We start from the raw sequence: 23007 nt of genomic DNA, 5'->3' as shown, positions 1-23007 counted from the left end.
CTGATTCATTAAGAATTCTGTTGCTTCATTATACATTTTACAAAGGGACTTGGTTTTACCTGCAACTTAACTTGCTGCTTTCAAAGTAAACCTCCATACTTGGCTGCCCTTTTATTAGACACCAGTGGGATCACCTGACTATAGCTGGGAAGGGTGGGAGCTACAACATGGAGCTGGTCACTGCTCCTGTATAAACTATAACAAACAAGGGAAATTTGTGCTCACCACTATTTTTTAAAACCATTAGGCGGGGGTGCAATGAGGCTGTGACCACAAAATACATATAGTCAAATACAAGAGTCCTCTGCACTCAACCCATTATCAATATATTTAAGACAGCGACATTTTGTGCATACTGCTACTAAAAAATGCCTTACCCTTTAAACAAAACAGGGATTGTTTGTCCATATATTGCAATATATTTAAGCTGGCCAACTACGTCAGTCATCCCATATCTGGCCAGTCCTATGCTCAATTTTATCTGATTCATTAAGAATTCTGTTGCTTCATTATACATTTTACAAAGGGACTTGGTTATATATATATAGTTTGGTTTTTTTACAAGGTATATAGTGGCGAATTGGCAGTGGAGGAATCCGACCGTGGGTTTTGCATTTGGAGTGTGTATCAAACAGGCCTTTAAGTGTCAGTCCACACGAGCAGATTCAAGGAGATTTTGTCACCTGTCGACTAATTGCCTTTTCTTCTGGTCGACATTCTCCCAGAATTGCCTTTGCATGTCTTCCTGTCCGCTATAATGAAAAGTCGCCTGCGCTAAAGCACACACGTCGCTTCGTTTTCCGAAGTTGCCCGAAGTTGCCTCATGAGGAAGTTGCCTCAACTTTAGCGCAGGCGACTTTTCATTATAGTGGACGGGAAGACATGCGAAGGCAGTTCAGGGAGATTGTCGCCTAGAAGAAGAGGCGATTAGTCGCCAGGTGACTAAATCTCCCCAAATCTGCTCATGTGGACTGACCCTAAGACTTACACAAAACAAACAAAAATAAAATAAAATCCTACTCCTATACAAAGGCTAATACTAAATATAAATTTTTCGCATTCTAACATGTTGGTCAGCTAGTCTGATCCTGATTTACAATAACATAAATAAGGTTAGTTTCACTGAGTAGCTTCCATCTCTGCTAACAGACAGCTCAGTGAGCTGAAGACAACTTTTTAATTGGACAGCAATGCACATATGTAATTTGAGTCTTCATACCTTTAAGTCTGCTAGACAATAATGTAAACATTAAATAAACCCAATAGGCTGGTTTTGCTTCCAATGAGGATTAATTCTATCTTAGTTTGGATCAAGTACAAGCTACTTTTTTATTACAGAGAAAAAGGAAATCATTATTTAAAATGTGGATTATTTGGATAAAATGGAGTCTATGGGAGACGCCTGTCCATAATTCGGAGCTTTCTGGATAACGGTTTTCCGGAAATATTTTCCTTTTTCTCTATAATAATAAAACAATACCTTGTACTTGATGCCAATTAACTGCATGAATCCATAGTGGCGGCAGCACAATCCTAAAGCATTTATTTATAAAGCATAGCAGGCTTACGGTATGGTGATCCAAATTACAGAAGGGGGGTGGATTTCATTGTTTTTATTTTGACAGTTGCCTGTACAGTGCTTGCATAGACACATTTAGGTGATTGCCCAAGCAAGCAGCAGCTGCTGATTTAGGGCAATTTGGCCCAGCCCAAAATCACCATATGTACCATTGCCCTTATAAACTGAAGTAGACTTTTTTTTTTATGTCTGTTTATAAGCCAAGACATTACAGGATCTCATCATCCTGTGCTCTGCATGTTTAACAGAGCTGACTGCATGAAACTTTCTTATAAATTCCGTCACGTTATGCTTTGAAATCCAGGATTTAAACACATGTGGAATTATTTTCATTTGGCACAAAGGACTAAACTTCCTGTTTCCATTCGGTGCATAAACATTCTGGGAATTGGAATGAAACAATACCCTAACGCTGCCACAGAATTTCATTTGCTTTAGAGATGCCACGACAAACCTTCCAATGTTCCCAACTCTAAAAAGGGGCACTTCTATCGCACATAGTATATATATATACTTTGATAAAGTTCAGATTGCTGACCGTCAGGTCTCCCCTCACTAATATAAAAACCTGTAATTGATTTTTTAAGTCCTGTGTGCGCGGACCTTTTCTCTACGCTATATATATATATATATATATATATATATATATATATATATATATTTTATTTGGACAAGTGCCGGGAAGCTCACTCTGTAGCTGGCCTACTCAAACATCCTAAATTTTAACTCCTAACCCCTGTAAACACAGTTTGCAGTAGGAAATTGTATCAGACAAAGAGAAAAAGATACTTCAACCTGTGTTATTTCTGTTTTTAACCCTTTAAGTGCCAGCAGAATTTCACATTTTGGTTACGCGAAATGCCAGCCGTTTTTGAAACATTTTGTGCTCTCTCACTTTAGGGGCATTTTCTGAGGGGAAACCTATAGTTTACCTAGGAAAACTATACATTGTTTTTTTCGGTAGAAACTGAGCTTTCTAAATCTGCCTGAGTTTTCATGTATTTCCACCTGTGCAAAAAAATTTATAGTGCTAAATACCAAAAAAAAAAGAAAAATTACCATTTTTCATCGTATATCAATTTATACCAGAAAAATATTTCATTTTACGGATGAAAATCCAACTGATTTGGAAAGCCTTATGTCTCTCGAACGTGCCAATACCAGATATGTATAGTTTTAGGGAGATTTAGGACTTCTGTACCTCAAAAACTCCCGGCAGTATATTACCGAATTTTGAAAGCACTAAGGCAGAAAGCGGCATGCTTTAGATTCCAAGGCAAAAAATCCTGAAACCGTAGGTTTACCCCAGAAAACCATACATTTTTGAAAAGTACACATTCTGCCGATTACAAAATGGGTAACTATGTCTCTCTACTCCCAACTACCAAACATAAAAGCTTGTCTGAACATAGCGGTTTTTCAAAAAAAAATTCAAAATTCTGAAAAATCATTTCAAAGGTTTTATTTTGCTGCTCCGCATATCCCAAACTATATTAGGTACCAAGAAAAAGCACCTGAAATATGATTGCCAGGGGTCCACTGAACAGTTTGATACCCATTATGCATAGGTTTACCAAAGTATCTGGCATGTAGAGACACCAATATGAAGTTAGCACATCCAAATTGATCAGGACTTTACTTCAGCTACTGAGAAATCAACACATTGACTGCATTTTTTGTGGGGTAAAAACACATAAATATATGTTTACCCCCCAAACCCATATATTTTTGGAAAGTACACATTCTACAGAATCTAAAATGGGTACCCATGCCTTTCTGCTCCAAACTACTGAGTCGCAAGGCTTTCCCAAAATTGTCGGTTTTGGTGAAATATGTGAAAATTGCCTCAAACCTTCAACTTCCCAGCACCATATCACCCATGTATCATTATGTACTAAGAAAAAGCACCCTAAATATGATTGCCATGGTTCCTCTGAACATTTTGGTGGCCATTGTTCATAGGTTTACCAAAGTATCTGGCATTTAGAGGCCCCAAAATGAAGTTAGCGCATACAAACAGTCCCGTGGGTAACTTCAGCTAATGAAAAATCAACACATTGACTGCATTTTTGTGGGGTAAAAAACACAGAAATATATGTTTACCCCCAAAACCCATATATTTTTGGAAAGTACACATTCTACCGAATCTAAAATGGGTACCCATGCCTTTCTGCTCCAAACTACTGAGTCGCAAGGCTTTCCCATAATTGTCGGTTTTGGTGAAATATGTGAAAATTGCCTCAAACCTTCAACTTCTCAGCACCATATCACCCATGTATCGTTACGCACCAAGAAAAAGCACCCTAAATATGATTGCCAGGGTTCCTCCAAACAGTTTGGTGGCCATTGTTCATAGGTTTACCAAAGTATCTGGCATTTAGAGGCCCCAAAATGAAGTTAGCGCATACAAACAGTCCCGTGGGTAACTTCAGCTAATGAAAAATCAACACATTGACTGTATTTTTGTGGGGTAAAAACACAGAAATATATGTTTACCCCCAAAACCCATATATTTTTGGAAAGTACACATTCTAACGAATCTAAAATGGGTACCCATGCCTTTCTGCTCCAAACTACTGAGTCGCAAGGCTTTCCCACAATTGTCGGTTTTGGTGAAATATCTGAAAATTGCCTCAAACCTTCAACTTCTCAGCACCATATCACCCATGTATCGTTACGCACCAAGAAAAAGCACACTAAATATGATTGCCAGGGTTCCTCCAAACAGTTTGGTGGCCATTGTTCATAGGTTTACCAAAGTATCTGGCATTTAGAGGCCTCAAAATGAAGTTAGCACAGACAAATAGTCCTGTGGGTAACTTCATCTAATGAGAAATCAACACATTGACTGTTTTTTGGGGGGTAAAAACACAGAAATATATGTTTACCCCCCAAACCCATATATTTTTGGAAAGTACACATTCTACTGAATCTAAAATGGGTACCCATGCCTTTCTGCTCCAAACTACTGAGTCGCAAGGCTTTCCCAAAGTTGTCGGTTTTGGTGAAATATCTGAAAATTGCCTCAAAGCTTCAACTTCCCAGCACCATATCACCCATGTATCATTACGTACTAAGAAAAAGCACCCTAAATATGATTGCCAGGGTTCCTCTGAACATTTTGGTGGCCATTGTTCATAAGTTTACCAAAGTATCTGGCATTTAGAGGCCCCAAAATGAAGTTAGCGCATACAAACAGTTCCGTGGGTAACTTCAGCTAATGAAAGATCAACACATTAACTGCATTTTTGTGGGGTAAAAACACAGAAATATATGTTTACCCCCCAAACCCATACATTTTTGGAAAGTACACATTCTACAGAATCTAAAATGGGTACCCATGCCTTATTGCTCCAAACTACTGAGTCGCAAGGCTTTCCCAAAGTTGTCGGTTTTGGTGAAATATCTGAAAATTGCCTCAATGCTTCAACTTTCCAGCATCATATCGCCCATGTATCATTACGTATCACAAAAAAGCACCCAAATTGTGATTGCCAGGGGTCCTCCAAACAGTTTGGTGCCCACTGTGCATAGGTTTACCAAAGTATATGGCATTTAGAGGCCCCAAAATGAAGTTAGCACATACAAATTGTCCTGTGGGTAACTTCAGCTAATGAAAAATCAGCACATTGTCTGCATTTTTGTGGGGTAAAAACACAGAAATATATGTTTACCCCCCAAACCCATACATTTTTGGAAAGTACACATTCTACAGAATCTAAAATGGGTACCCATGCCTTTCTGCTCCAAACTACTGAGTCGCAAGGCTTTGCCAAATTTGGCGGTTTTGGTGAAATATCTGAAAATTGCCTCAAAGCTTCAACTTTCCAGCATCGTATTGTCCATGTATCATTACCAGCATAAAGCATCCTAAATATAAACATAGGGGTCTACTAAATTGTTTGATGCCCAATGTGCATAGATATACCAAACTATGTGGCGCACAGAGACCCCCAAATGACAATATGTATAGACATTTTCACGGCTGATGCGCTGGCTGCTGCAACATAACCACCCGGTGTGTATTATGCGACATTAGACCACCTAACAGTACAGAGACCCCAGAAAACCATATATTTTCAGAAAGTACACATTCTGACGAATCCAATATGGGTAAATAAGTGTTTCTACTACAAACTGCCAAACTGCAAAGCAATGCTGAACATAACGTTTTTTATCAAATTTCTGAAAATCGTCACAAAGCTTGAATTTTACCCCATTATATGCCCCACATTTCGTAACTTATCAGCATAAAACATCCTAAATATGAACGCCAGGGGTCTACTGAACACTTTGATGCCCAATATGCATAGATATACCAAACTATGTGGCGCACAGAGACCCCCAAATGACAATACTGTATATACATTTTCACGGCTGACGCGCTGGCTGCTGCAATATAAGCACCTGGTGTGTGTATTATGCGACATTAGACCCCCCTAACAGTACAGAGACCTCAGAAAAACAGATATTTTCAGAAAGTACACATTCTGACGAATCCAATATGGGTAAATAAGTGTTTCTACTACAAACTGCCAAACTGCAAAGCAATGCTTCTGAACATAACGGTTTTTATCAAATTTCTGAAAATCGTCAGAAAGCTTGAATTTTACCCCATTATATGCTCCACGTTTCGTAACGTATCAGCATAAAACATCCTAAATATGAACGCCAGGGGTCTACTGAACACTTTGATGCCCAATATGCATAGATATACCAAACTATGTGGCGCACAGAGACCCCAAATGACAATAGTGTATATACATTTTCACGGCTGACGCGCTGGCTGCTGCAATATAAGCACCTGGTGTGTGTATTATGCGATATTAGACCCCCCTAACAGTACAGAGACCCCAGAAAACCATATATTTTCAGAAAGTACACATTCTGACGAATCCAATATGGGTAAATAAGTGTTTCTACTACAAACTGCCAAACTGCAAAGCAATGCTGAACATAACGGTTTTTATCAAATTTCTGAAAATCGTCACAAAGCTTGAATTTTACCCCATTATATGCTCCACGTTTCGTAACGTATCAGCATAAAACATCCTAAATATGAACGCCAGAGGTCTACTGAACACTTTGATGCTCAATATGCATAGATATACCAAACTATGTGGCGCACAGAGACCACCAAACGACAATAGTGTATATACATTTTCACAGCTGACGCGCTGGCTGCTGCAATATAAGCACCTGGTGTGTGTATTATGCGACATTAGACCCCCCTAACAGTACAGAGACCCCAGAAAACCATATATTTTCAGAAAGTACACATTCTGACGAATCCAATATAGGTAAATAAGTGTTTCTACTACAAACTGCCAAACTGCAAAGCAATGCTGAACATAACGGTTTTTATCAAATTTCTGAAAATCGTCACAAAGCTTGAATTTTACCCCATTATATGCCCCACATTTCATAACGTATCAGCATAAAACATCCTAAATATGAACGCCAGGGGTCTACTGAACACTTTGATGCCCAATATGCATAGATATACCAAACTATGTGGCTCACAGAGACCCCCAAATGGATATATAGTAGATAAAATTTACAAGGCAAAATAAAATAAGGCAGTAAAGAGTGAAATGAAAAAAAATCCAATAAAACCACAAAAATCTATTTTTTTTTCCAGACTAGTGTTATCGGCCGTCAGAATCACAGTTTGAATATTTTAGCTGGGCCAAACAGGTTATACGGCTAGAAACAAGTGAACACAACAAATGCAGAGCTGAAAATGCAATAAAATGGCTAAAAATTCAATAAAATGGCTAAAAATGACCAAAATACCCAAAATTGCAATATAATCACCGAAATAACATACAAAAGATATTGCACAGTACAGTTAGCAAATACGCTATTCGTAATGGCAATAAAAAAAAATTTCAGCCAAAAAAAGAGACGATGCGATAAGAAAAAAAAAAGCCACAATGCCATGTATGTGCGTGTGCGTGTGTACAAATGGTAAATTACATGTTATGTGCGCGTGTGTGCGTGTGCACGTGTGTGTAAGTGCAGTGAGTGTAAGTGACCCCCCCAATCCCCAAAAATGTATGTGTAAGTGTGTGTAAGTGTGAATCTAAGTGTGTATTACTGTAATAAGTGTGTGTTGGTGTGTTTGTGTGTGTAATTGTTGCACTAACCTGAAAAAGTCGCTGAAGACTTTTGCACACGATGTGGAGGGGTCCCAGGAAGACATCTGCGATGATCTGCGTGTTCCTGTGCTGTGGGGGCAGAGATCGACGGCGCAGTGCAGGCTGCAGCAGCAGGACACGTAAGGAACACGTGCCTGCTGCTGCTTTTGGGTCCCTGGGCGATCGCGCCCCAGGGGCCACTCGATCCCCTGCTCTGCTCGTTGCCTAGGGGCAGGGGATCGAAGCGGAACGGAGCGAGAGGCTCTAACAGCCGCTCCTCCGCTCCACAACCCGGAAGTGCTGCAGAACGTAGAATCTACGTTCTGTGGCATTTCAAGTTACTTTTCCACAGAACGTAGATTCTACCTTCTGTGGCACTTAAAGGGTTAAAAACTGGGTGAAATGTAGGTGTAGCGCTATAGTAAACTGACTTGTGCTAGGGCCGTTTACTCTACTTTCCTTGGTGGGCTGAGACCACCTATGAGCTCTCTTTCTCAGGGGTAAGCCCTCGCAGCGGGGTGGAGGCAAGGGTGTAGTGTAACTGTAACCTGATGCGATAGCACAATTATGGGCCCCAGTAGTTCTTTAACAGTTGAACACAGAACAGTATTTATTGAACAATAGCATATAGATCATTTAGCACATTGATCCACAATGGAGTATAGAATATACACAGCAGCATAAAGGAAGCATATACTCACAGCACGTTTAGGCTGAATCCCCACAGGCTATGGAATATACAGCAGAGAGTAAGTTGACAGCATGTGATGGGTATTGCCCAGTTTTCAGGATATCTTCCAGTGGCAGACATGGGGAACTCCTGACATCCCTATCTCAACACTTGGTTCCCTACTCTGGGTCAGTAATACCCTGGGATCTTAATCCCTCTAATCTCCTCGGCGGAGCCTTGAGCTGCTCAACTAATTAACCTCTCTATCACTCCTAGAGCGATCTATAAAACGAGTATAGCTGTCTAATTAGGGGTCAGCACTACCCATTCCCTTCCAGCCTGCTTGGTTGGGCTAAAGCAATGGACCCAGAGCACATGGTTCCTAAACCTTTTATACTCTGGCACAGTGCCTCTAGAGTACACTGTGTGAACTGCAGGGGTTACATAAGCACAAGGTCCCCATAAGGACCCACTGAGGTGTCCATATTACTAGGGATGTGCCTGACTGTAAAGTGTAAGGGCGTCTAAGATTTTCACATCCCTACATAGGTATCAATAAGCACCTACTAAATAATATGCAGACATCCATACTTTTTCCTGTATATGCTTGTGTTAACCCTTGTGTGCTCATCTTTGAGTGAAATTTGGTTCTCAGCTTTTCTAGTTTGTCCATTTTAACTGATCTTTTTGTGTAATTTCACAGTTACTTCTGCATTTTTTATATACATCCGCTGTTATTTAGCTGTTAACACTTGCGCAGGCTGAGACCAAAGTCTGACTGTTTAAAGGAAACCACAACAAGCAAAGTTTGGGAATATGAATGAGAAAATTGAGAACCTGTTAAGGGGAAGTCGATTTAAAAAAAACCGCAATGACGTTTTGTACTCTTTGCTTAATTCTGTTGTTGCTACTTTGCCAGAAATTATATTTTATTTGTACATAATGCTTGGGAACTGGGTCTTTCCGAATAAGGGGTCTTTCTATAATTTGGGTCTCCATACCTTCAGTCTACAAAAAAAAAAAATGTAAACAGTATCAAACGCATAGGATTGTTCTGTCTCCTATAAGTATTGATTATATTATTTAAGTAAATGTATGGTTTAATTATAAAAAAGAAAAAGGAAAACATTTTTAAAAATTTGAATTATTTGATTAATATGGAGTCTATGGCAGATGGTCCTCCCATAATTTGGAGCTTTCCTGATAACAGGTTTCTAGATAATGGATACCTGTACTGTTTGTTATTTAAGGTTACAATGCCTTTGGTCCAAGCAAATGTATCACTAGTACAGCAGAACCTCTACTTTACATACCTGGATGTTATGTTTTCGCCGAATTTTACAAGCAGAATTCCCCCCCCACCCAAAATTCATATTTTCATATAATTGACACTGTTTTGACATTACTCTGGGAAAAAGAAATGTAGGTTTCTAATGTAGTTTTTGAAATTTTGCTAATAGTTCGGACATCTCTTCTTATGGTCCCCATAGACGCGACGATTCTTCTTTGCGAAACGACCGATTTCAGCGCAGCCCGACCGATTCGTCAAATTATCGTGCGGTTAGTGGGATTCAAACGATCGTACATCTTACGATTTTTCGTCCGACATCTGCCAGGAAATTGATCGGCCAGGTTAAAAAATCTTTGTCGGTCCTAGGACAATCTATGGATGTTTGCAGGGCCAAGCAGGCAGCTCCCCTTTGTTTTCCTGGTAAATTGGTCGTTTTAGTTGATGGACAGTTCGAACGTTCGTACGATGGTTCTCAGAAGATCTTGGTCTCACGATGTGGATTGGATCTGTTGAAAATCTGTACATCTATGGCCAGCTTAACTCTTCCCTTGTCCCACTTTGATAACTCTCAGCTTATCTATCCAGCGGGTTGTTGTTAATTGATCTTGGGCTGAAGGGTAGAACATATCCGAAGAGAAAGCTAGGGAGCAGAGAGTTCCATTGCTTATAGTTATTTACTTATTTGCTTTCCTCTTCTGCCTTTTTCCAGTTTTCAGATGGGATTCACTAACCCAACAGCTAAATAAACTTGCTCCATGAGGCTACAATTTTATTGATACTATTACCTTATATTATTTATCTTTCTATTCAAACCCTCTCCTTGTTATCTTTCAGTCTCTAATTCAAACCACTGCCTGGTTGTTAGGTTAAATTGAACCCTAGTTGCCACATAGCTAGCTTCTGGCATTCCAAACTGGAGAGCTGCTGAACAAAAAAAGAATAAAAAATAAAGACCCATTGCAAATCAGCTCAGAAGATCACTGTTTATGTTACACTAAAAGTGAAATACCCCTTTATGGTCCTACATTTTGTCAGGGCCTCCTTATTATAATTTTTTTTTTTTTTTTTTGCAGATTACAGATAAATGAAAACATTGCTGTATACTTGCTGAGGATATTCTGGGCAGACATTTAGTTTTCTCTCTGCATCTGTAAATGCTAAATTTGGCCCCATGTTCCTATTGACAGGCAGATGCTGTGTTGCACATAGAATTTTCTCGACTGCCAGATACAATAAAATCCAGAGTTGCCCAGCAAGGTTGGCAGGCACCACCAGCATGCCACAGCATGAGCCGATCTAGCTTCATCTGAGCATGCTCCAGCTGCTAGAAGAGGATTCACATCAGTGCAAGATGAAGCTCAATGAGCTACGAATTTGCCAACTCTGCTGTGCAACTCTGCACTTCTGCCCTGCACAGTTTTGATAGTAACTGGTGGAGCGAAGAGGGGGTTTGTTCTCTTGTCAACACAATGGATTGTTTTGGTTGCTTTTTCACTGGCATTGAGCTAAAAGATTCAGAAAAGAAGGCAAATTTACAATTCATTATGCATTAGCTTAATACATACATTTGGCAAATCTACAGGCAAAAATTAGTATGTAGTGATCCTTAATGTCCCCCACCAATAAATGTAACACCTGTTGCATTTGCTAAAACTGATTTTACATTTATAAAATATAATGAGAAGCATTTAGTGGAGCCAGAACTTTTCATTACATACAGAAATTGTTGGAATTGAAAAGCTCTGTGCAAATAACCTTAAGTTTTCTTGTACACCATCTTTATTCATGCATGCATCATACATGGGCAGAGAAGCAGTTACTGGGTATTAACATTTCCGTTCTCTCGGCTTCCCCTAACCCTACAGACTCCCGTTAGGTGGAACAAGCATGGCCAACAATTTTTGCTGAAGCTAGCAACAGCCTCAAGTTCTGTTGATTTATGATCATGTTGACTTTTTTTTTTTTTTTTGCCTAAACCATAATTGATGTGGAAAGTTGATTCTTTTTTTTTCATGTGCTGTAAATAAGCATGCTTTGATGTTTTTTTTCTTGCAGTGATGCTGATTGGCCTACTTAGATACGCGTATGTTATTGAACACTTCGGCCCCTCTTGGTTGAATACAGTTGCATTTATCTTGGGATGGATTTGTGCAGTTGGCCTTACAATGGTTGGAAGCTTTCAGGTAAGAGTACCTAGTCACAATAATGGCCAACCTGTTGTTCTTCAGCTGTCTAACAATGTTGGGAGTTATATTTCAGAAATAGCAGTCACACCTTTAAAATTTGCAGTTTGATACAGTTTGCTAATGGGGCTAAACTGCTAAACAGGTGTGTTTGCTTAAAGGAGAAGGAAACACTTTTGCAAAAAACCCGTACCCCCCACCCCATGTAGACCCCTCTCCCCCTCCCCCAGGCTTTACCCCTCCCTGGGGAAATGCCCCATACTCCAGACTTACCCCTCAGCGCAGACTCTTCCAGCGGAGTTCCACGCATCCATCTTCCGCGTCCTCTGTAAGCTGACTGAAAGATCGGTATTGCTTGCGCAGTTGGAGCAACAACAATGGAAGGTCAACAACCCCTTTAATGTAATGTACCATCTTAAAGAAAAAAACAGGAAACCATAAAATTGAGTCTCGGGGACTTGTAAATATCAATCTGCGTTTATTTGCTGTATCCAAAAACATTTAGTGTCTCAGCCTGAAAAGCACAAATCTTTGGTACTGCATACGTGTGTTAGGGTATGTGTTTAACATGTGCAGCGAAAAACAACTGCCTTACTTGAATTATTGGACAGAAAAGCTTGTTAACTTTTAGAATGTTAAAGAATGGCCAGTTCTTTTCAATTGGACATAATGTTTTATTATTTACAGTTTTTTATTTGTTAAGCTTCGTCTTCTTCTGACTCTTTCCAGCTTTCAAAGGGGGGGGGGTCACTGACCCCATCTAAAAAACAAATGCTCTGTAAGGCTATACATTTATTGCTACTTTTTGTTACTTGTGTTTCTATTCAGATCCTCTCCTATTTATATTTATAGTCTCTTATTCAAATCAGTGCATGGTTGCCAGGGTAATTTGGACCCTAGCAACCAGATTGCTGAAATTGCAAACTGGAGAGCTGCTGAATAAAAAGCTAAATAACTCAAAAAACACAAATAATAATAAATGAAACCCAATTGCAAATTATCTCAGAATATCACTCTCTACAGCAAACTAAAAGTTAATGGCGAAAAACCTTTTAAGCCCTATTGTACACTTGGTAGTCTCCTCCAGAATTTTTCCAATCTTGGCCACTCAGCCTCCCATTCAGTTAATTTATATACAGCGAGTTTCCATTGAACTGAATGACTGGCTAAACAGTTATGATTCATGACTACTCCACTGGCTCAGAAGCGCTGGAGAAAAATCCATGTGCCATTGATTTAAGGAATTTAAATTCTGGGGAATTCCCTACTACTTAAAGGGGACCAACACCCAAAAAAAATATTACAAATCCTATTTTATCACATTTGTCAAGCAAAATAAACTTAAATTACACTATATAAATTTGAATATTGTTTCCTTCGGTCTGGGAATTAATAATTATAGCAAGCAGGCAGGAGCCATTTTTTGGACATTGTTATTAAGGCAAGCCTTGCATCAGCTCAAAATCATGTTTGTGCACCAGAATGGAGGACCTGATGTCCATCCCCATGCACTGGCTACACAATTAAATGGTAAAGAAAGAGGGGGAATGCGTGGAGAGCAGTGACATCTAGGAAGTACTGAATGGAAAGTGAAAGTAATTGCCTGCGCATCCTCTATGCCTAAGGCATAGAGGAGGGTCAGGCAATAATTGATCGACACCTGAGATTTTCAAAAGAGCTTACAACAGCTATGAATGTTTTAATAAAAAACAAATTTGGATTTTATGTTTAATTTGAAAAGCACTTTTATTATACAGCTTTTTATGTCTGGGTGACAGGTCCACTTTAAATGTTGATTACTCAGCAAGCCCAGTTGATCTTTTAGCCCCCGCTTTCCTATCATTCTCAATTCCTACCAATGGCCTTGTATTGTTTTTACTGCCTAGAGTTGTTAAGCATACTTATGTCCCAAATTTCAACCTTTTTCTCTCCATTATGGGGATCCTTGGTTTACAATCAAACATTATTTTTGTGCTAAGTTAAACCCAGCAGAGGATAAACAAGTGATAGTTCTTGTAAGAAAGAAATGTCATGTATGTGTATTTTTATTTAAAAAGCGCTACTTGCCCATTTGCTTTCCCCTAAGATTTAGAAAAAAAAAACTGAATACACCTCCCCAATCTCCAGCTGTAGACTACATCATGAGTAAACTGCTAATCTCTAATCAATGCATATGTACTGGAAATATCTTGAATACAAATATGCAATACGTGGAACCAATGTTGTATTGTTTTAATGTTGTTTTATGTTAAAAATGCATAAACAAAAACCTACTTGCACACACAAACTGGGTCAGTACAATACTGAAATAAAAGATACATGCAAAATATAGTTATGTGTGCGTTTGTGTGAAAGAGGAAAGGGGAAGGAGCTCATACTAAAGCTAAATAACTAGTTTTTTCACTATACTCATTCTATATCTGTGGCTTTTGACATCATAATTGTATTTTTTACACAGGACCTAGCCAACCACTGTTGTCATAACCCAGCTGTACACTAATTCCTTTTAACTCTTCTTCTCTTACAACTCTTCCCATTTCAGATTTGGACCCTATGACTTACTATGGGGGTTATTTATCAAAATGTACTAACATTTGTAATTTTAGAGTTGTTTTTTATTTACCTTGACTAAACTCACATTTTAAAATATGAATGTCTCCTCATTTATTATAATAAATATAAATAAATAAATATAAATAAAAAGCACAAATTAAAATATTGCGTTCTTAAACTTTTTATTCAGCATCACTCCCATTTGCAATCTCAGCAATCTGGTCACTGGGGTCCTAGCAACCATGCATTGATTTGAATAATAGACTGGGAAGGGAGGGCCTAATAAATGTGTAGCCCTACAGAGCATTTATTTTTTAGGTGGTGGCCATTGACCCCCATTTGAAAGCTGGCAAAAGAAGGCAAATAATTCAAGAACTGCAAATAATGAACACCAATTGAAAAGTTGCCTAGAATTGGCCATTCTATATCATACTAAAAGTTAATGTAAAGGGGTGGTTTGCAAAAAAATGTGTAGGAGAAAAGATACAAACATTGATAAATCAGCCCCTAAACCATTTTCAGACAACCATAGTGTATTAGGCATGCCAGAACAGGGAGGGTTATTACACACAGATATTTGTATTGTTTTTCTTATGTTTACCTGATCCAAAGTACTTGACGGGATTCTGTCATGATTTATATGATGTAGATTTTATTTATAAATTACACTGTGTACACTACAATTGTTTTAAACCAAAAATATAATGCAGTGTAACCCTGCCTTGGTAAAACTGCTGTGTTTGCTTCAGAAACACTACTATTGTTTATATAAATAAGCTGCTGTGTAGCAATGGGGGCAGCTATTCAAAGGAGAAAAGGCTCAGGTTACACAGCAGATAAGCTCTGTAGAACATAATGGTGTTATCTGTTATCCACTATTTATCCTGTGCCATATATAGCCTTTTTTCAATTTCCACCACTGCTACTCAGCAGCTTGTTTATATGAACTATAGTAGAGTTTCTGAAGCAAACAGATCAGTTTTGTGAGTGCAGGGCCATACCTCCCAACATTTTGGAAGTAAAAAGAGGGACAAAATTTTTTTTTGCACGTAGCGCAGCGACATTTTTTGACCATGCCCATTTCTGTAGCCACACCCCCTAATTACCATGTTGTTTTACAAAATTTGGCAGGTTATGAAAGTTTGAAAATAATTCTCCTTATCTAAACTGTTTTTTTGTGTCTCAAAATTCTTTGCATCTGTTAGCTGTTCTGGGCTCTCTGCTAAAAGCCAATTAAGTGAGAAACTTTGTTTCTTTTTCTGGCTGTTCAGTGCAGAGAAAATAGGGACTTTCCAGTACAAATGAGGGACTGCAGGTTGAGCTGTTAAAAGAGAGACAGTTGGGAGGTATGCAGGGCAACACTTAATGATATTTTCATTACTTTAAATTTAAATTTTTCGATGTTACTGTTTCTTTAAGGACTTTATTTACATCAATGCCCTTTTACACATCAATGTTTTAACTTGTCCAGGTAACCCACAGCAACCAATCAGATGTTTGTTTTTTAATAGGTTACTAGTAAATGCTATCTGCATATTGACAACTATGGGCTACTAGACCTACTTCAAAGTTTCTGACCTTTATAACATTACTGGATATTTACAGAAAAGGAAGTTCTCCTTGCCTACTCCACTTTTGCTCCTTATACTATAAGCTTGGAGCTTATCACACTTGGGCCAGAATCAGAATCTGCAGAAATTTTGTGACTTTCACGCATGTGCAGTTGTTCGGGACCGGACATTTACTCCAAATGCGCATACGCGGAAACTCCACTCAGACTCCCTCCCTGCTTCCCCCCCCAGCCTAATTGTTACCCCTGGTAAATGCCCCTCTTTACTTACCCCTCTGTGCAGAGTCAGGGCATCGGAGTTCACATTCGCCATCTTCTTCTCTTCGCTCTTCTGTGGGAAGTAAGTGCAGTTGGAGTAGTCTTGGGGTCTTTACCAACTGCACAAGCGCTGAAATTGCCGGAAATTGCTGAAGCGCCGGAAATTGCAGAAGAGAAGCGCATGTGAACTCTGATGCCCTGAATCTGCACCGAGGAGTAAGTAAAGAGTTAGGGGCATTTACCAGGGGTAACAGCTAGGCTGGGGGGGGGAGAACAGGGAGGGGGTCTATGTAGGGTAGGGGGGTGTTTTTTTTTAATTAAGGGCTTAGTTCTCCTGTAATGCAATTCTGCATCTGCACAGGGGTAAATGGTATGGCAGATTCCTTTTTCTATGTGTAAAATTAAACAGTGACAGGAGTAGGATGCTATGCAGACAGACAGACAGACAGAAAGGTGCTGAACTACAGACTATATAGAATAGTGAAAGGGAAACAGCGGTTCAGAGTGTGTTTTGTACAAATAAGACAGAGGCATTACCTGAAGCTCGGTCATTTTGGCTTCTCACTCTCAACAACCTAAAGTCACAGATAAAAATGGGCATTATATTAGGACTAGTAATAGTACACAACAGTATGAACTGTTCATCTTCGAGTTTCCCTGTCTCCTGCTCTGTTCATCCTTCCCTATTCTCCCTGTGTGTGCCATACTCTGCCTTCCCTATGCTCCCCATGTGTCCCATACTCTGCCTTCCCTATGCTCCCTGTGTGTGCCATACTCTGCCCCCTGTGTGTGCCATACTCTTCCTGCCTTATGCTCCCTGTGTATGTCATACTCTACCTGCCTTACTCTGCCTGCCTTATGCTCCCTGTGTATGTCATACTCTACCTGCCTTATGCTTGGGTGTGCCATACTCTGCCAGTGGAACATAAGCCTGGTAGGGTTTGTTTTGGGAGTTTAGGGGAGGAAGAGATATATTGATTTAAGGGTATGTCTTAATGTGACGACTTTTTTCACATATGTGTGATAAGTGATATCCCTGCAGTGAGCACCAACCATTTGGTTTTTGGTGTGCTACCACCATTAATGTGAATATGGTCTTGTGGTAACATGGGTGTGGTTTAATGCAGTGTAAAAAGCACCGGAGGAGGACAGGGGAGAGATCACTGGAGGTGAGAGGGAGGGGAAAGCACCGGAGAAGGAGGGGAACAGTGCCAGAGGGGAAGGGAGAGGGATGGTAAAGCCAGCGAACATGGACTAGGGGTAGGCAGAAGACAGATACCTGCCCAGCACCCCCTTTCATTGCTCCCTAGGCAGGTCCCTCTTCTGCCTACCCCTAGTTCCGGTCCTGATGCTGGGAAACGGAGTAAAGGTGAAGGGCAGCCTGACCTCATGAACTCACAAACCATTAATTGGATTTGGAAGAGAATTTACCTCAGAAATGAATCTTGCTCTGTAGAATAAGGGTTCTCCCTCAGTTGTTTCTGGTTTCCTCGACACTAGTTTAGTTAAGAATGTAATAAACAAAACTATGGAGAAACTAGAAAAAAATCAGTCCAAGCGCAGGTATAGAGCTGAAGCACACACCAGGAAGAAGGTCGCACACTACCGCAAAATCTGTATAGAGAAGGGAATAAAAAGTCTTATTCAGGGATAAGCCATTTAACACTTTAGCAATAAAATACAGAGGATGGCAAAGATCTAGCTATTTGACCCTAAACTTCAGTTGCTTTCAGCAGGTACTGGGCCTCCGTTTATAGCATACTGTAGGTTTGCTCACAGTAGCCAATCAGAAGCGAGCATTGGATTGGATTCTGATAACAGTTGAAGGAAGGACTCATTTATTTGTTAGATTCTTATTGCTGTTTAGAAGCCAATTACACATTACACTAATTATGGCAGGAATGCAACAAATTAATCTCTACAGCTAATAATGTGTAGTTGCTAGGCTCCCTGACCTTAGCAACCAGGGTTTTGTGTAAATGTCAGAATGAAGTATGAATGGGATATAGCGTGAATAGAAAAATACACCTTCAATGATAGTGACAATAACAATTTGCCCAACAAATGGTTTGGTTTCCTGTTGCTAGTACCCCAACCAATTGACATTTAGATTAGTAAATAGAAAGCCCCATGCACCACCTGCCATAGGAAACATTTAATGCAGATCAGAGAGGTAAATAAAAAGCCCAAAATTAAATTAGTTAGGGGGGCTGTTAGTACAAGGAATGTCACATATAGGCAGTAAGTGCTCAAATGGCAACTATCTCATAGGTCTATATTACTGGGTAACTGTAAAGAGTAACAAACATTTTTGAGCATGTTTAATCCGATACAACTCCAACCATGTACCATATTGAGCCTCCCCACAAACACACACAGGTAAAGGAAACCACAGGGCAGACCCTAGAGTCAGAGGGGCAAAAAACTCCAAGGACTCTGTCAATAGTGCAAACAAAAATCAAGTATTTTATGGTATGGCACAGGGCTCCCTAAATAAATTTTATCAGTGGAAAAAATGTATTTTGATAGCAGCCCTGCCCCTGCATGCATAGCTGCCAAATGCTGGGTCTGTGGGGCAAATTCACTAAGCGCCGAAGCTCCTAACGCTAGCGTGAATTCACTAGCGTTAGGCATTTTCATTGCTTCGCAAATTCACTAACGGACGCTGGCGTAACTTCGCTAGTGTTACTTTGCACCGTTACGCCCGGTGAATTTGCGCAACGGACATAACTACGCAAATTCACTAACACGCGCATTGTTCTGAACGCTACCTTTTTACGCCAGACTTCCTTCGCCACCTCAGACCAGGCGAAGTGCAATAGAGTAGATAGGGATTGGTTCAAAAAAAGTTAAAAAATTTTCTAAGTCCCAAAAAACGCTGGCGTTTTTTCTTTATTATGGGTGATAGGCTGAAAAAGATCGAAAAAAATTTGGGGGCTCCCCTCCTTCCCCCCTACATTTCCTAACTCATGGCAACTTAACTATACAGTGGGCACATGTGTAGGGCAAAATAAAAATTTTATTTGATGTTTTGAAGGTTTCCCAGGCTTGTGTAGTGCTGCTACGAATACTTCCATTGAAATTTGAATTTGGCGCCGTATACAAATTAACCAACGCTAGCGCAACTTCGCAACCTTACGCTACCCCTGAGCGCAACTTCGGATTTTAGTGAATTTTAGTGAATTTGCGCAACTACGATTCTTAGTGAATGTCCCACTGTGTCTCTCAGCCTTTGCTCAGATTAAAGCTTTCAAAATTCCATTTTAAAATTCTTTAAATGATTTATTTTCTGTAAATTTTCCTACCGTCTATATAAGTTGGACACCTCTTCCCCACCTAAATAGCATTGTTTGTACTGCATATATCCCCTTTATCTGCCAGCGTCATCACATTTTTATAAAACAATCCGCTTTCACCTGGCAGCCATTTTCACATCATGTAAATCTACAAAGAGCACATTTGTACTGTAGGGTTCATGCAATCAAATATGCAGGCTTGCAGGCCCGGATTTGTGGAAAGGCCACCAAGGCCCGGGCCTAGGGTTGCAGGATTTTAGGGGGTGGCATGCTGCCCAACCACGCCCACATTGGTTCAGAAACACTGGGGATGAGCAGGCTTGCACAGGCAGAACTTATTTTGATGAACAGTTCTGCAAGGAATGAGCCCTGTAATAGTAGAGCTCAGGAGAGGAGGTTAGGATTAAAAATAGGAGCAGACAGCAATGGCAACTCTTCATTGGCTGCTTGACTGGGGGGTGTGTTTAGTGATGTGAGCAGAGAAGAACTGAGCATGCTCAGTAGCTAACAGCCAAAGGTTTTTTTCCTTGGGCATGTGCTCCTTTTTTTGGAGACAAAACTTCAATGGCACCCCTATTGAATTAGGCTTTCCTATTACTTTAACCATCATACAGTATATAGTGCCCACATGGATTTTGTTGGTATTAATATATCAATATATCTCCCATGTGCATTCATGATTACCCAATGGGCACTACCTTAGCTAGTTTATTATAAGCCTGAGGCCCTTAAAGGGGTCGTTCACCTTTAGGTTAACTTTTAGTATGTTATATTATAGAATGGCCAGTTCTCAGCAACTTTACAATTGGTCTTCATCATACTAAAAGTTAACTCAAAGGGGAACAACCCCTTTAAGCTAGAGGATGTTGTTGAAGTAAATGGCACATCAGGGCCTTCAATGAAATATGGGGCTTAAAGGAGAATTCAACCCTGTAGAAAAAAAACCCCGTACCCCGCACCCCACATAGACCCTCCTCACCCCAGCCTAACTGCCCCCCCCCAGGGAAATGCCCCATACTTTATACTTACCCCTTGTTGCAGATTCTGGCACCGGACTTCACTGCATCCATCTTTTTGGGTCTTTGGTAAGCTGACTGGGAGATCGGTATGTCGGCGCATGAGCAGTTGGAGCAGTTTGCTGGTTTGGACAACTGCGCATGCACTGAATTGGAAGGAGATTGGCGAAGTGCCAGGAGAAGACACAAAGACCTGGAAGGTGGCTGCCATGAAGTCCGATGCAAGAATCTACGACGATGGGGCATTTCCCCGGGGGGCGGTTAGGCTGGTGGAGGAGGGAGGGGGGTCTACGTGGGGTGGGGTATACAGATTTTTTTTTCTACAGGGTTGCATTCTCCTTTAAGACAAAAGTAGGGCTAGGGCCCCAAATAAATGAAAGTTTTTAGCCCACTTCCCCTTTGGCACTTGCTTTAGCCATAATTATTGTGATATACCAGTATGACCACAATAAACATTTCATTAACCCCAGACATGCCATTAACACTTGGTAAAAATGATTTAAAATAGGCTCTTTTCTGCATTCACCACAGACACCAGTACCATTGCCAAGGTTAGACTGAGCCTGTGGGACACCAGGGGGGGGGGGGAACAGGTGTGCCCTGCAAGCTACTTCTCCCCCAATTGCAGTCTAGGTGTGCACGGGTGAGGTGCTGGTGGGCGGTTGAGCATATGGTGGTGGGGGCCCTAAGCGGCTTTGGAGCTCCTGCATACAGAATAACCATGTATCTTTCAGTCTGCATTTCTTTTGCAGGGCAGATAAAATGTTAAAATCACCCTTAAATAATCCTATTGTTTTGTCTTTTTAGGTGGATCATGCAAAAGTTCTGCATTATATTGGAGCAGGTGTTGCATTTCCAACTAGCATGCTGTTTATTTTCCTCCAGTCCTTCCTGACGTATCGCATGGCGCATGCTTACGGGGGCTGCTATGTTGGCCATATTCGCACCTTTCTCACTCTCTGTGGCCTGGTGATTCTTGTTCTCAGTATCCTTTACAGTGATGACGTATGTTGATGAATAATTTCCAGAAATCCGGTTCCAAGATACACCTCTGTAATAAAACAACATTTTCATGCAAATTCAGTATTGTAGGTGAGCTAATGATTTAAATAGGGATGGAGCCATAATACATATGATACATTCCTGTGTTGGGATGGGATGCAGTTAGATGAAAACATTTGAAAGGTGTTTGGGAGAATGTCTGTGTAGAAGAGGATACCTAAACTGGGATATAATTTTGTCAGATATTTAAGCAGCATTTTAATTTATTGTATACCTTCCTCTGCTACCTTTGGATGATATCATGACCTATTGATTTAATCTTTTGCATTGTGGGGTCTACTAACTAACACATGTTTATTATACATTCACAGTGGTACAATGTTCATACATAATCATACAGACCAGTCATAAATATCTCTTCTCATCTTATCTTATCTTGATGACTTGCCCATGAATTTACCCATGTGGTTATGGGTGGTGGCAGACAGGGAGATTAGTCGCCTAGCGACAAATCTTCTCTATGCAGGCGACTAATCTCCCCAAAATGCCGGTGATTTGTATTCTTGCCAGCGGGTGCCTCACTCGTGAGGCAACTTCGGGCGACTTCAGAAATCCGAAGTGATTCGTATTCTTGCCGGTGGAAAGGTATTTCGGGGAGATTAGTCGCCCGAAGTAGAGAAGATTTGCTGCTGGCTAATCTCCCCATTTGCCACTATCCTAAAGCTTTATAATGTCAGCAGTGATCTGCACTGATCTGTACTTACCATGCCAGAGTGGGCCAAGGGAGGCCACATCACTAGTGTATACCTCCCAACTGTGCCAGGACATTCCCTATTGTGACAGCTCAGCCAGCCGTCCAAGATTGTTACTGAAATGTCCTGAGTTTCTCTTTGCACTGCTGCACTGAACAGCTAGAAAAAGATACAATGTATCTGAAATGTAATTGAATGAGAGGCTTTTGGCAGAGAGCCCAGAATACCCAGCACCTACATTTAGATAGTAGTCACTTGGCAATTAATCTCCCCGTGTGCCACCATCCTAAGTGCAATGGCACATCAGAAGGTTAATTGCTAGCGATACATCTCTGCTTCTGCGGGCAACTAATCTCCTGAGGAATCTTCAAGTGATTTTGGGAGACTGGAGCGACACTTGGGTTTTACCACCAGAGATTCACATTATTGGCAGTGGGAAACATTTTACTGGAGATTAGTCACCACTAGAAGCAGACCTGAAATCGAAATTTCAGCTCTTAAAGTTATCAGGAGAAGCTTTTTACAATAACATTAGAAGAGCATTATATGGCATGTGTACATTGGGCATTTTAGTCTTTTCCAGGGGCACTGCAGTGATAAAAACACCTATTCCCTGCTGACAGCTGCTTGTTGTTGCTTTTTCATTACTGTTGTTCCCTGTTAAATAATATGATAATAATATAATATGATGGTCGGG

General features: G+C 40.3%; 1 protein-coding gene across 3 annotated transcripts in view; it reads left to right on the top strand.

Moving 5' to 3' along the window:
- LOC108696244 (transmembrane protein 150A) overlaps positions 1–23007 on the top strand; it is a 100789-nt gene that overhangs the window by 69908 nt on the left and 7874 nt on the right. For all 3 annotated transcript variants that reach the window (XM_041568836.1, XM_018225408.2, XM_041568837.1), the window contains exons 5-6: positions 11736–11863; positions 21364–21541. In XM_041568836.1, coding sequence (XP_041424770.1) covers positions 11736–11863; positions 21364–21541 — 306 coding nt within the window. The remainder of the gene's footprint in view (positions 1–11735; positions 11864–21363; positions 21542–23007) is intronic.

Source organism: Xenopus laevis, chromosome 7L, assembly GCF_017654675.1.
Source record: "Xenopus laevis strain J_2021 chromosome 7L, Xenopus_laevis_v10.1, whole genome shotgun sequence".
NCBI classification, from domain to species: Eukaryota; Metazoa; Chordata; class Amphibia; order Anura; family Pipidae; genus Xenopus; species Xenopus laevis.
This window is presented reverse-complemented; position numbering and strand designations above follow the sequence as displayed.